Source organism: Schistocerca serialis, chromosome 1 (assembly GCF_023864345.2).
Source record: "Schistocerca serialis cubense isolate TAMUIC-IGC-003099 chromosome 1, iqSchSeri2.2, whole genome shotgun sequence".
NCBI lineage: Eukaryota > Metazoa > Arthropoda > Insecta > Orthoptera > Acrididae > Schistocerca > Schistocerca serialis.
The window spans coordinates 292,352,141-292,366,526 of NC_064638.1; the positions used below are offsets into that span (position 1 = coordinate 292,352,141).

At 38.1% G+C, this 14,386-nt stretch overlaps 1 protein-coding gene across 1 annotated transcript in view; it reads left to right on the forward strand.

Annotated features, from left to right (window-relative positions):
* LOC126468798 (protein obstructor-E-like) overlaps positions 1 to 6,274 on the forward strand; it is an 83,113-nt gene extending 76,839 nt beyond the window's left edge. Inside the window, exon 5 of the mRNA XM_050096579.1 lies at positions 6,021 to 6,274. Within this exon, the coding sequence (XP_049952536.1) occupies positions 6,021 to 6,105 (85 nt within the window). The 3' untranslated portion in view covers positions 6,106 to 6,274. The remainder of the gene's footprint in view (positions 1 to 6,020) is intronic.
* Positions 6,275 to 14,386: the final 8,112 nt, after the last annotated feature.

The window sequence follows — 14,386 nt, forward strand, 5'->3', positions numbered from 1 at the left end:
TACCTACACAACTTCTGAAGTTGTGCTAATGAAGTTCAGGTTCACCCTGTGTGCACTATGCTGACTACGATGTATAATTAATGATAGTTTGTTCTTGTAATAGATATCAAAAACATATATTCTGTTTCTACACAAAACACAGGAAACTACTAAAACAGGCTACCACTATGAGGAGGAAAAAAAAAAAGAGCTACTTTCCAATTTTTACCATTCATCAGCTGATGTTTACATTGAAATACATACTGCAACTGCTTCCTTTCTTTTCCACATCCTTTTATCTAATCGATTCATTACTTAACAACAATATGGAAAGGACAGATTGCTACTCACCCCATGGAGAAGGTGTCAGGTTGCAGACAGGCACAATGAAAATGAATGCTAGAAATATTCAAAATATAAAAACCAAATCCTTAATCAGATGAAGAAAAAAAATATAATATGGACAGATAAAGAATCCACTCACCAAGTGGCGGCAGGAGAAAATACATAACAGAAAAGGAAATGTCCAATTTTGGAGGCAGTGGCTCCTTCTTCTGGCAGAAGGATTGAAGGAAAACGAAGAGGGATAAAGGAAAACAACTGGTGTGAACCATGAGACAGGGGACTTCCTGGACTGGATGAGAAAGAAATATTGCTTGTTGATACCCACAATGGACAAGATTTGAAAACCAGAGAACTTAAAGGTGGAACATAGACTAACAAAAAAGACAGGTATTACTGATAAAACAGCATTCAGGTTTTAATAAGAACAGAAAGCTAAGTGCATTATACATGATAAGACAGGTGAGGTAATGATGTAATGTACCAGCTGAACAGTGTTTAAATAACAATGTCATGTACCAGCTGGTACATGTCACTGTTATGTAAACACTATTCGGGCTTCCGTTACCAGACCATGTATTGTCGTGCCTAGGAGTCAGGACGTTTCGGTCGCCTTATCATGAGTCAGCGCATAATTAGGGCTGATGGAATATGCACAACTGATCTGAAAGCATTGACAATAGCACGATTTTCCCTTACTCACCACTGTATTTGTTTATTGTAGCATCATTGAGTGTTTCTGATAATGGCCAAGTGCAATAACATTGTGGTTGAGTAGTACATTGGTATGGCTACCACCAAGTTATCCATGGGTGAATGCTCATAGGGCAGAGGGTGTATATCGGCAACACACACTAATCTGTTAGAAAGCATGGTCTACAACATGACAGTCTTTATCTCGGTGTCTTTTTCACCACGCATGACATCTGGTGTCTCCTTCCCAATACCAGTTTCTCAAACTTCAGAGGTGGGAACTGGCTTCATGTGCTTGGTTCTCACCACACACCTAAATTTACATTAATTTCTGTGGCTTGAGAATTTCTTCTCAGTAATTATTCCTTTTCTGCACTCTGTTTTAATTTTTATTTTCTGACCTGTTTATTGTTCCCCTCAACCGTCTTTCAGGGACAATGCATTTAGTTTTCTGCTCTTGTTAACTCTTATGTGTACCCAAACCGTTCCAGTCTTTTTCCTTCATCATTCTTCCTTTCCCTTCATCCCTTCTGCAAGGAAGAGGAGCCACTGTCTCTAAAAGCTCACACGTTTCCAAATCTTTCATGTGTTTTTTCTTGTCTCCTGCAGCCACATGGTGAGATGATTTTTTTTAACTGCCCAAATTATATTTTTTGAAGGACTTAGTCTGATAACTGAATACTTCAAAAGTTCTTTTTCATTGTGTTTGTCTGTTACCCAACACCACCTTTATGTACTGAGCAGCAATCTATACTTTCCATATTGCCATTCCATCCTTGATTTCCCATTGTTCAATTTATGACTTAATTGTAAAAGAAAGGTAATTTCTTTCAGTAAATTTTTAATTCCAGAATGTTTAGATGGGCCAGCCAGTACTTAACTTTCAGGAAGGACAGATCCCAGAACAGCCAATACAAACACCTGAATGTAGCTAAAAAGGGAGGTTCTGGCACCTCCCCCTCTTCCAGGTCTAATTTTCTAAGAAGGAATGAGTGGTGCTGAAAGCTATGAGTATTGTTTCATGTTTCCACCAGCTATGTTTGGAGTTGCACCTACTGAACTCCTAAGCACTGGCCAGCCCATTTCTCTCTTTACGAAGTTAACTATGTACAATGAGAGGCAAAAAAATTGCCCAGCCTGTATAATATAGTGTCCAAGAACAGAGCATTGCACATGCCCAAGTTCAAAAGTGCCAGTGTTCACAACTCTAGAGGTGTTTACATCATCAAATAGAAACAATATACAGGGCTATTACAAATGATTGAAGCGATTTCATAAATTCACTGTAGCTCCATTCATTGACATATGGTCACGACACACTACAGATACGTAGAAAAACTCAAAGTTTTGTTCGGCTGAAGCCGCACTTCAGGTTTCTGCCGTCAGAGTGCTCAAGAGCGCAGAGAGACAAAATGGCGACAGGAGCCGAGAAAGCGTATGTCGTGCTTGAAATGCACTCACATCAGTCAGTCATAACAGTGCAACGACACTTCAGGACGAAGTTCAACAAAGATCCACCAACTGCTAACTCCATTCGGCGATGGTATGCGCAGTTTAAAGCTTCTGGATGCCTCTGTATGGGGAAATCAACGGGTCGGCCTGCAGTGAGCGAAGAAACGGTTGAACGCGTGCGGGCAAGTTTCACGCGTAGCGCGCGGAAAATTGGCTCATGCCACAACTGGAGACCGACAGCACCGACTTCATCTTTCAACAGGATGGTGCTCCACCGCACTTCCATCATGATGTTCGGCATTTCTTAAACAGGAGATTGGAAAACCGATGGATCGGTCATGGTGGAGATCATGATCAGCAATTCATGTCATGGCCTCCACGCTCTCCCGACTTAACCCCATGCGATTTCTTTCTGTAGGGTTATGTGAAAGATTCAGTGTTTAAACCTTTTCTACCAAGAAACGTGCCAGAACTGCGAGCTTGCATCAACGATGCTTTCGAGCTCATTGATGGGGACATGCTGCGCCGAGTGTGGGAGGAACTTGATTATCGGCTTGATGTCTGCCGAATCACTAAAAGGGCACATATCGAACAATTGTGAATGCCTAAAAAAACTTTTTGAGTTTTTGTATGTGTGTGCAAAGTATTTTGAAAATATCTCAAATAATAAAGTTATTGTAGAGCTGTGAAATCGCTTCAATCATTTGTAATAACCCTGTAATAGTCATGATGCAGTCAGTATATGTCGAGATTCACTGCAATTTAACTCGTATATCATTTCTTTTGAAAATCTTATTTGAGGCACATAGAAATTACTGAAATATAAGAACTACACGTCAGTAGATTGCTACGCCGACGAGCACTTCACATCTGTTTCGACGGCTGAGTGAGTTTTACAAACAAGGGATGAGCATTTGAATCAAACTGGAGTTAATTGTCTCTTTTTTTAAATTAAGATCTATGCAAGTAGTATTTTAAACTTTAATTGCTACAAATTGTGCAGCTACAGGCTTTTCTACGTTCCATTTCTTTCAAATGATTCCATTTTGTAATAGTCTAATCTTTAAACAGACAGGCAAATGGTCATATTAAAATATTGAAAATGGATGTATTTATTTGTAACTGCTTTGACTGCTGCCTAGTGTGTGTATAGTTTTCAGTTAAGGGAAACATACCAGCCGATTGCTATATGTCATAGGTCTGCTTCAAAAGGACTGATGTGAATGTTCTTGAGTGAACAATTGCTCTCTTTGAAAACAGTGTTGGGCAGGACGTCGTTATGGTGTTGATGCTTCCACAGCAAGGAAAACTATTACACAATTTAGAGATAAAGGTGAGGTTGTGAGACATCCAATACCCATACGAAGACATGATGGAAAATTGGTCAAGGTGGCCCAGAATGCTTCTTTGTCACTCATCCGAGAACAAAGCGGAGAGCTTGTCGAGAGCTGCTCTCAGAAGATTAAAGGACCACATAATCAGGTTCTGTCACGCTCTCATCAAATAACCATTGTCTGACGAACAAGCCCTATACAGACGAGCAGTTGTGATTTTCTGGGAAGATGACGATTAGAGGAAAGTCATTTTCTCCTATGAGCGCACAACTGAGTCCATATGCAGAGGTCTTACTCTTGTTTATCACACATGTGGGCAATGATATGACGTGCACTTTGTGATGGGTGTAGGAACTTTAGAACATATCTGGCACGTTCAAATCATCCCTGGAGCTCAACTTTGGTACCTTGCATGATGTCTCACTTACCAACATGACAATCATCCATCACACACTACCATTAGAATTCAGAGCCGGCTCCAAAGGAGGGAGAATATTATTTGATGCCTCCAAAGTCATCTGACTTCAATCCCAAAGAGCATGTAGGGGCTCAGATTAAGAAGACTCTGTGGGACAATTGCCAGACCCTCCTCTGGGAGCTGTAAATGTGAATGCCCTATGGCATTTGGTTCCTTCTTCGTGTATGAGAATTGCTAGGGATGAGGACTTTTCCCTTAGACTTGTCAATTCTATGAATCAAAGGATCCAAGCAGTTCTTGATGCCAATGGCATGTGGACAAAATACTGAAGCTGTACATAGCCTACTCTTCATTTTATTTTACTTCATTTGTCTGTAAAAGGCCTAAATAGTTATTAGACCTACAATATTAATTTCAAAATACAAATCTACTTGCTACTACAATATTTGTATTTTTATGGGAGGTCAGATAAATAATACATTCCTAGGAAGATTATTTTTAGATATCAAATTCACAAACCATACCTAGCTATTTATTCACTGAAGAGAATGATAAAAAAAGTAAAGAAAAAAGAAAATATAATTTAATAACAAAAAGTAAATAAAGCATGAGACATTTGCAATGCAATTATATATAAAAAAAAAGGGCTGTGATGAGATTCAATCTGACACATACTGTAGCTATCAGTTCAGTAAGCTGCCACATTACCAAATAGCTGCCAAGCTCTGCATTTTAGCGTAACAGTCAAATAAGCATACTGTAGTTGAACACACATTAAAATGGAAATAACAGATACTGGAACGCACATGTGTCGCTCATTTAAACTGTGCATAATGACTTTTAAAAAGAAAAGCCAATCAGCTGATACATTTCTCTTAGCTGAAACTACACACACCACCAGATGGTTGTTGACGTAATTACAAATAAATACATCCATTTTCAATATTTTTACTGTGATCATTTATATGTTTGTTTAAAGATTAGACTATTATAAAATGAAATCTTTTGAAAGAATGCACAATTTGTAGTAATTAAAGTTTAAAATATAACCTGCACAGGTCTAAATAAATAATAATTTAAAAAAATGGCAATTGACTCCAGTTAGATTCTAACGCTCATCCTTTACGTTTGTAAAATGCCCCCCTACCCACTGAGCCATCAAAAAAGATGCAAAATGCTCATCATCGTAGTAATTCTACTGAAGTGGAGTTCTTATATTTCAATCATTTCTGTGTGCTCAAATAAGATTTTCAAAAGAGATGATATGAGAGTTAATTTGCAATTAATCTTGACATATACTTATCCTATTACTTTGTTCGTATTTGATGATGTAAACACCAAGCTCAAGCTCCACAGACCGCTAGAGTTGTGAACACTGGCACTTCTGAACTTGCGTATGTGCAATGCTCTATTCTTGGACACTCTAATTATTTGGGCTGGGCGATCTCTCTGCCTCTCACTGTACAATTTATTTTTCTTTATTTCTTTCACAAAACATAATTTTCTCCAATATTTTTACATCTTATTTCTCTTGTTGGTCACTTTTAATGATGACTTTTGTGTTGACTGAATGATTCCCTTCCTCCTATGTCACTGTCATCAGTTGCCATTTCTTATTATTAACCTGAAACACATTTCTCAGCAGTCAAAATGCATATTAAGAATTTGTATAGAATTTCAAGCACTTTTGTTTCCTGTGTTTTGAACATCAATCCTTACGAATATCTGCAGTTATAAGAGATTTATAGAAAACTTAGATTCTGTAAAGCTACAAAATAAAATAACAGTACATTTTTCCACAGCAACAATCAGCAAAATCTTCGTCTTGCAACAACGACAGCAAAACCAATAGGACTGCCAACACAGTATCAATACAAGCAGGGCTAAATTTCTATGTGACAAATCTTCCATCAAGCATTCATCAACATAGCACAATGAGCCATTATAAACATCCTCTTGATTTGGGCATCAGTACAAACATTACTGATTAAACATCAATATGTAAACATTGTGTATCAAGATCTCTACATATTGAATAAATTTAACAAAATATAAATGGTATTTCAATTTTTTATATATAATTAGTGCTGATTTTTATCTTGCAATTCATGAGCATGTATGTTCTGCAAAGCAACTGAACATAAATCTGTGGCCCAAACTAAAACTGGACATACTGTACATATGTCAAAATTAAACTGTAACATGTATGGTGATATCATAATTTATTGAATGATGAATATAAACATTATTTCTATGGTTTTATAGTATCACACAATATTAAGACTATGTACTATAAGAAATGTTATTTGATGTCCACAATAAAACAGCATTTTCCAAGTGATAATGGACACATCTCCTTCACATAAACTAAGTACATCACTATGTATGGCATTTTCTATAACAGTGTTTGATTTGCAAGCTCCTTTAACTGCTACATTTATTGTACTGCTGTCCTGCATTTATATACACCTTAATATGCAATAGAATGACAATTTCTTTTCTATGGTTTGGATACAGAGCATGCTGAAGAGAAATGTCTGGTATGTTTGTGAAATATAACATATTGTTTATTGGCCTCCAAATGAGAAATTCTGTCATGCTATGTCATTTCACATGTTAAATGACAATATTTGTACAATAATGTCCAGTTTGCCATAAGAAAAACATCCACAAAACAGAAGGTTTCATTCTGCTTCAAGGTGCCTGCTTATGTGACAAATTCAGAGGTTGGTTTAAAATATCACAAACTATTCTTAAAACTCTAATTACAATTATGCTCGAGTCTTATGAGCAGCATTGAGTAACCACTGTGAACACTGGTTTAGAGTGTCTATTACTGCGATAATCCATAGACATGACATGCATTTTTCTCCAAAATCAAAAAGACAATATTATGTGATTTTGCGCATGTAAAAACAGTTTACTAGTACCAGAAATAGACATTAATGGTAATATACTAAATGAAATGCTGTGTGTATAACAAGCTTGAAATGGAGACAACACAAAAACAATCAATAAACATAGTTTAACTTGTTTTGCACGTAAAAGTATCTCTAACTGAGTTGACCTGAAGACAACGTAAAGTAGTTAACTCCAAATCTTGTGCATTTTCAAAAACCTTTGAATTCTCTCATTCACATTCCAGTACATTTACTCCTTAATGGTATTTGTTACTGATGATAAAACTTCACTTCAGATGAATGATACTTTATGCAAACAACCAAATTTCATGAAAGCTTTGCCTCCTGGCTTACAGTTCGCAGTCCAGTTCTATATTCTGGGCCACAAAGGTCTTCAACAAACTCCCATCAGACATAAAAGCAAGAAATTTATACAAAATTCAAAATAAAATGAAAATTTCTCTCAGTAGCCATCCCTTCTACAAATTATCTAGAGTCAACAACTTACAATTCCTGTTACCTGCATGAGAAGTACCAACACGTATTGAAAACAAGCCTCTGTTACACATATACATAGTGTGTCCCAGTTCTACTAGGACTGTGGCTACGAAAAGAGTTGTGGATATGTTCTCAAAATCACTGTATTTATTCAAGATAATCTTCCCCTGAATCAATACACAGCTGAAATCATTTTAGTAGAGCTTTGAAACAGTCACTGTATTCCTCTGTTGGAACTGCATTTAGTACAGCTGTACAATTTTGCTGGGTGTCCTTAACTGTGTTGTCATGGTGTAATAACATCCTTTCATTGCCAACTTCAAATTAGGGAACAACCTTAAGTTGGCTTGGCCAAATCCAGCTAACACGGCAAGTGAACCACAACTGTGATCCATTTCCTGGCCACAGCCGCATCCATATTAGCTTGTGGTGTGGGATGATGTCGTGGAGGAGCAACCATGAACCTACCACTCGGTTTTTGGGTCAAATTTGACAAATTCTTGCCTACAAACACAAAACTTGAGTTGACTCACTGCTCTAGAGCCATTTTTAGACGAGTATCACACACATACTGTTACATTAGTGGCCACAACACCTGCTGCAGCGATGCTGGCTTTTCGACCTTCTACACAGCTGTTGAAGCTTCAAGGATCCTAATGCCACAGCTCACCTAAGATAGCACTGCAATTTAGAATTTCACGCAAGCAGTCCTAATACAGCAAGCATACACCGTGTAGATACTTGGATATCTTTTTGTCTGTGTTTCCCATTAATCCGCTATCTATGCAGTCTACACATCAGCAGAATTTAATTTGAAGTTGTCTCTGTCTCTCTGCCCTCTCTCTCTCTCTGCCCCCCCTCCTCCCACCCTACAGCTAAACATTCTCAAAATAATGTTTCTATACTGGCACAAAAGTCATGTAAGAACTTAACTGCATAAATCTCATATTTATTCACAAGTGATACATGAAAAAAAAAAAATCTATGGCAGAACTATATCAACAAAGTACGTCACATATACCATGTCAAGTTTTTTTACTTTTCCTTTTTTAGAATCTCCTGTTATGTATGTGCCACTTTTACAAAATAAATAAATAAGATATGAGGATATCTAATTATATCACCACCTGGGTGTACCTACAGTGCTGCTAACTGCCAGCTACACACTCTCCGATGAGAATCTGCAGCTGGCAATTAGCAGCCCTGGTATTAAAAAACAACTGCATACTTCTGATGATGAAATTTATGTTCAGAAGGGGTATCTACTCATTCGAATTTTTTTCGGACAAAATGTATTTACCACAAATGAGTACTATATTGAGAAATATATGTGTTTGACCTAGAAGACATGATATAACATTGTCAGACCAAGAACTCTACTCTTACTCTCTAACATCTTTTTTCGCTAACAAAAGAAGCAATGCGGGGAAAACACCTGACATATTGTCAACCTGTTGTAATAATGATTCCTCAATTCCCAAAACTATATTAGCTTTGTCAAATGAAACTAATATCCTTATGTTTCAAGAAGTACGACATTCAAGAATTATGCTAAAGCCTCTTTCCTTTTTTAAAACATAAACTTTAGTTTGGCCAGCGGTGGCCACACCAGAACCACATGCCTGATGCCTTGTGGGCAGACATCCACCACAGAGCCTAACGCCAATTTTCTGGCCTGGTGGTGAAACACCCATCACTAAGAGTGCAGCAATGTGTTAGGCACATCTAATAAATGCCATTCAAGTAGTAAACCATATCTACATCTTTCAAAGCTCTTCTAAATTCTGATTCTAATAATGGATCACCTACTTCCTCCCTATCGACTCCTGTTTCTTCTTCTATCATGTTATCAGAAAAGTCCTCCCCCTCATAGACACCTTCAATGTACTCTTTCCATCTATCAACTATCTCCTCTGCACTTAACCATGGAATTCCCATTACACTGTTAATGTTACTGCCATTGCTTCTAATTTCACCGAAGGTTGTTTCGACTTTTAAAATATATGCAAAGTCAGTCCTTCCAACAATTTTTTTTTATTTCCCCACATTTTCTTAGCTTCCCTACAATTCCTATTTATTTTGTTCTGAAGTGACTTGTATTTCTGTATTCCTGAACATTTTTGTACTTCTTTTGTCAAGCTACTGAAGTCTTTCTTCTGTTACACATGGCTTCTTCACAGTTACCTTCCTTGTACCAATGTTTCTCTCCCTAGCTTCCGTGATTGCTCTTTTTTGGATATGCCATTCCTTTTCAACTTAACTGTTACTGACCTAATCATTATTGCAGCATCTATACCCTCTGAGAACTTCATGCATACCTCTTCGTTCTTTAATACTTTGGTATTCCACTTATTGCATATTGAAAAAATGAAATGATTGTATGGCATTGTTGACCGGGAGGCCCCATGCGGGGAAGTTCGGCCACCGTACTGCAAGTCCTTTTTAGTTGACGCCACTTCGGTGACTTGTGGGTCAATAATGATGATGAAATGATGATGAGAGACACACAACACTCAGTCATCACGAGGCAGAGAAAATCCCTGAGCCCGCCGAGAATCAAACCCGGGACCCCGTGCGCAGGAAGCGAGAATGCTACCGCAAGACCACGAGCTGCGGACATTGCATATTGATTCTTCCTGAATAGCCTCCTTAAACTTTAGCCTTCTCTTCATCATTACCAAATTGTGATCCAAGTCTATATCTGTCCCTGGTATGTCTCACAATTCAACATCTGATTTTGGAATCTGTCTGACCACAATGCAGTCTAACTGAAATAGTCCCATATCTCTCAGCCTTTTCCAGCTATAGCTCACCCATTATGATTCTTGAACAGAGTATTTGCCATTACCAACTGAAACTCGTTGCAGAACTCAATCAGTCTTTCTCCTCTCTTATTCCTGCTACCAATCCCATATTCTTCTGTAACCCTTCCTTTTGCTCCTACCCCCACAACTGCATTCCAATCCCCCATGACTATTTGAATTTCATCTCCCTTTACATACTGAATTATCTGTTCAATGTCTTCACATCACAACAAATCGCCTGGTATAGACAATAACCCAGCTGAACTTCTGAATCTGGAGGAGCAAAACTGAACCAGGAGTTGTATAATCTTGTTTTCAACATGTACGAGCAGAGTAAAATTCCTACTGACAGAAATGAAGGGAAAAGCTGAAAGACACACAGAATGGAGACAAGTTGCCATTGTAGCTGTTGCAAACCAATACTTGGATTGACCAATACAGAAGAAGAAATCTTCACATACTTTCTATATCTTCAACTTCTGCTTGTGACATTGGTGTGTATATGTGAAGTATTGGTGTCTCTATATTATGAGAAGGAAAGTTGCTACTAACCATATAGCGGAGATGCTGAGGCGTGTGTGTAGGTGTGTGTGTGTGTGTGTGTGTGTGTGTGTGTGTGTGTGTGTTTTGTTGACAAAGGTCATTGGCTGAAAGCTTTAAGTGTGGAAATCTTTTTCTTGTGCCTATCTGCGACTCAGCATCTCTGCTATATGGTGAGTAGCATCTTTCCTTCTCATAATATTGTTACACTCCATCCTGGATTTTCCATTGTTTGTATTGCTGTCTCCGTTGGTTTGTTGTCAATTCTGATGAGAACAATTCTACCACTGAACTGTTCACATTAACTCACTCTCTGTCCTACCTTCCTATTCGTACCTCATCATCCTCCCATTATACATTTTTCTGCTGCTGTTGATATTTTCCTACACTCGCCTGAATAGTTATCCTTGTCTTCTTTCCATTTCACTTCACTTCACTGATGCCCACTATATTTAGATTGAGCCTTACCAATTCTCTTTTCAGATTTTCTAGCTTCTCTACCACATTTAAACTTCTGACATTCTACATCCCTACTTTCAGAATGTTATCTTTTTGTTTATTTTCAATCTTTTTCTCATGATCTCCTCCGCCTTGGCAGTCCCCTCCTGGAAATTCGAATGGGAACTAGTCCAGAATATTTTGGCAATGGAGTGGTTTCCATTGCCTTCTATATCCTCAGCCACTGATCATTGCTGAAGAGAGAGTGTGTGCCCCGAACCTCTGCCCGCTCCTCTGCCCTCTTTGGCAAGGGCACTGGCAGAATGAGGGTGGCTTCTTATGCCGGAAGCCTTTGACCACCATTGCTGATGATTTTTATTCAAAATTGAAGCTGTGGCGAGGTTTGAAACTGAGATCAAGGCTATTTTGATTACTAATTAAAAATGCTATCCCTATATCCCGGATGAACTCTTATCACTAATTACTCAATTTACTGATACATTTCCTCTGCATTGTCCTCCTCATGTTGGGTGCATGCCGTCAATCTGCCTTTCTCTCTCTGCTGAATGGCTGAAATGTTTAAAATTATTTATAAAAGTGGAGACAAGATAGTAACTTCCAATTACAGGCCCATTTAGTAGTTTCAAGCTTACGAAACTTTGACAAGAACAAAGCCTATTTCTGTCTCTGATAAATGTAAAAGACATCACTCTAGCATTACCACAGCTTTACAACACGGATCTACAGAAAATTCTTCTATAATTTTTATTCCACAATTTGAGTCTAACTAACCTTGTCCCCCAAGTGTACTGCAACAAATTAAAAGGTTAAAGTGAACTATTAAAATTTACATACAAGATATTTTGCAAAGAAAAGTTAAAAACAATGTTACTCGCCCATCCCTCCAGTCTTCAAAGTGTCAGCTGCTGCTGCTACTCTGTAATTGCCATGTTGGAAATTGTATAAAAGTCTTCTGCAAACAGTGAGATCATGCTCTTCATACACATGCTTTAATATTCATTTCTGTTACAAAGGACACCATGCTCCTGGATGAATTTATTCAGAGAGAGGGATTAATAAGTAAAGACCCTACTTCTAATTACCTATCATCATCATCATCATCTTCTTCTTCTTCTTCTTCTTCTTCTTCTTCTTCTTCTTCGGTTTCACTACTGGTGATCTCTGAACTTCATCAGTATGATGTAATTTCTGCTGCACTACGCACTATTCATTTAATGACTTTCATCACCTAATCATTTTAATCTTCACAGTACGAAATACTGTCGTCCATACAAGGTAAATGTCAGAGATTGACTCAAAATAGACAGAAAGAATATAATGTTCCCAGCTTGTGATGTTTATCTTCAGTTTCCATTGGCTTCTTTACTTCTATATGCAGTCTTAATGTACCTGAGCTTTTCATGATTTTAATAACAAACAGGATTAGGAATATTTAACTGTAGTATGTTTGACCAGAATCAGTAAGTTCAATCTATTGAAGCAATGTCATAGTTTCAATGGTAGAAATGAAAACTACTGTATTCGCACCACCTCCTCCTCCCCCAATTCCTTTTGAGGTTTGCTTGCTATCACGATCTAACTAAAATTAAGGTGGTTGTGCATTCTACTGCAGTGAGATATTTCGCAGTATATTTCTTATAAGGAGGGCAGTAACCCGTTGAGAAAGTCCTTTTCCCAATAGGGTTCCATTGCTTCACCTCTCCAAAGATTCTAGAACTCCAGCACACTCCTCTCGACAAGTGTGTTCCATGGCGAGTACTACTCCGCAAGCAGCCGGGCTCCTGCAGACAAGTGAGCGGGTGTGGCCAAATTGCTGCAAGGCACAGAACGTTCTTCAGTATTGAATCATGAAGTTGGGAACTTTCTGCAGTTTTTATCCTTTTTGTATGTTGTCCACAATATGTTTTCACTCACATATAGACATAATTTCAGCTACTTTTGTACTAGCGTGGGGAAACAACACTAACACAGTAACCTTGTGACAAATTCATGTTACTGTAATGCAAGTCCTTGAGCAGACTGCAATTTCGTAAATCAGTCACAATTTTTCATTTCAAAAGGAACAGTATTTGGTGCAATTGAAAACATTGTGCTAAATAATATCAATTTATTTTCTAGGCTATGTGGTTCTATAACGTCATCTCACAACAGCAGAGTAGTGCACACCTTTTGTTGATGTAATGTATCTTGGAGGTAACTGCAGTTAAAGACATTTAAAAAGTCAGCTTTCCTGAACAAAACCAAAGTAGTTTGCCCATAAATGCATTAATTTTATTGCACATCAGTAAACAACACATTCCCCCCATGAAGTATCAAAAAATTAGCTCTACGAGTAGCCCCAAGGACCATGCAATACCTACCAGCAGCTGCGTCATCCTCTGCCACATAGCATAATTCAGATGCAGTATGGGGAACAGAGGCAGCACACCACTGTCTCAGTTGTTGTCACTTTTCTGTACACTGGAGCTTCTCAATTAGCCTCACAAGGCTGAGTGCATCCTATTCCACTCCTTCCATCAAGGCTGCAACAGGAACTGAACCCACTACGACAGAATTTGAGCAGCTTGCTCTAGACCCTTCTCAACATAAAATTGGGACACTAAAAAGTGAACAATTGTGTCTTTCTCAGACCAGAAATAAATTCTGACACACTTTTATTACGTTACCATTAGCATGAACATGGTTGATGCGCCGACATCTTCAATTGCACCTTAACAGGTAATGTATTGAAACTCACTAATTGTGCACATTTCCAGTGGGTGCGTTCTCCACTAATCTCCACCAATATCATCAAAACAGACACATAAAACCAAAACTGTAAGTGACATCAGTGTGTATGTGTGAAGTATTGTTGTCTCTATATTATGAGAAGGAAAGGTGCTACTCACCATATAGCGGAGATGCTGAGTCGTGTGTGTGTGTGTGTGTGTGTGTGTGTGTGTGTGTGAGAACAGAAAAACTTTAAAA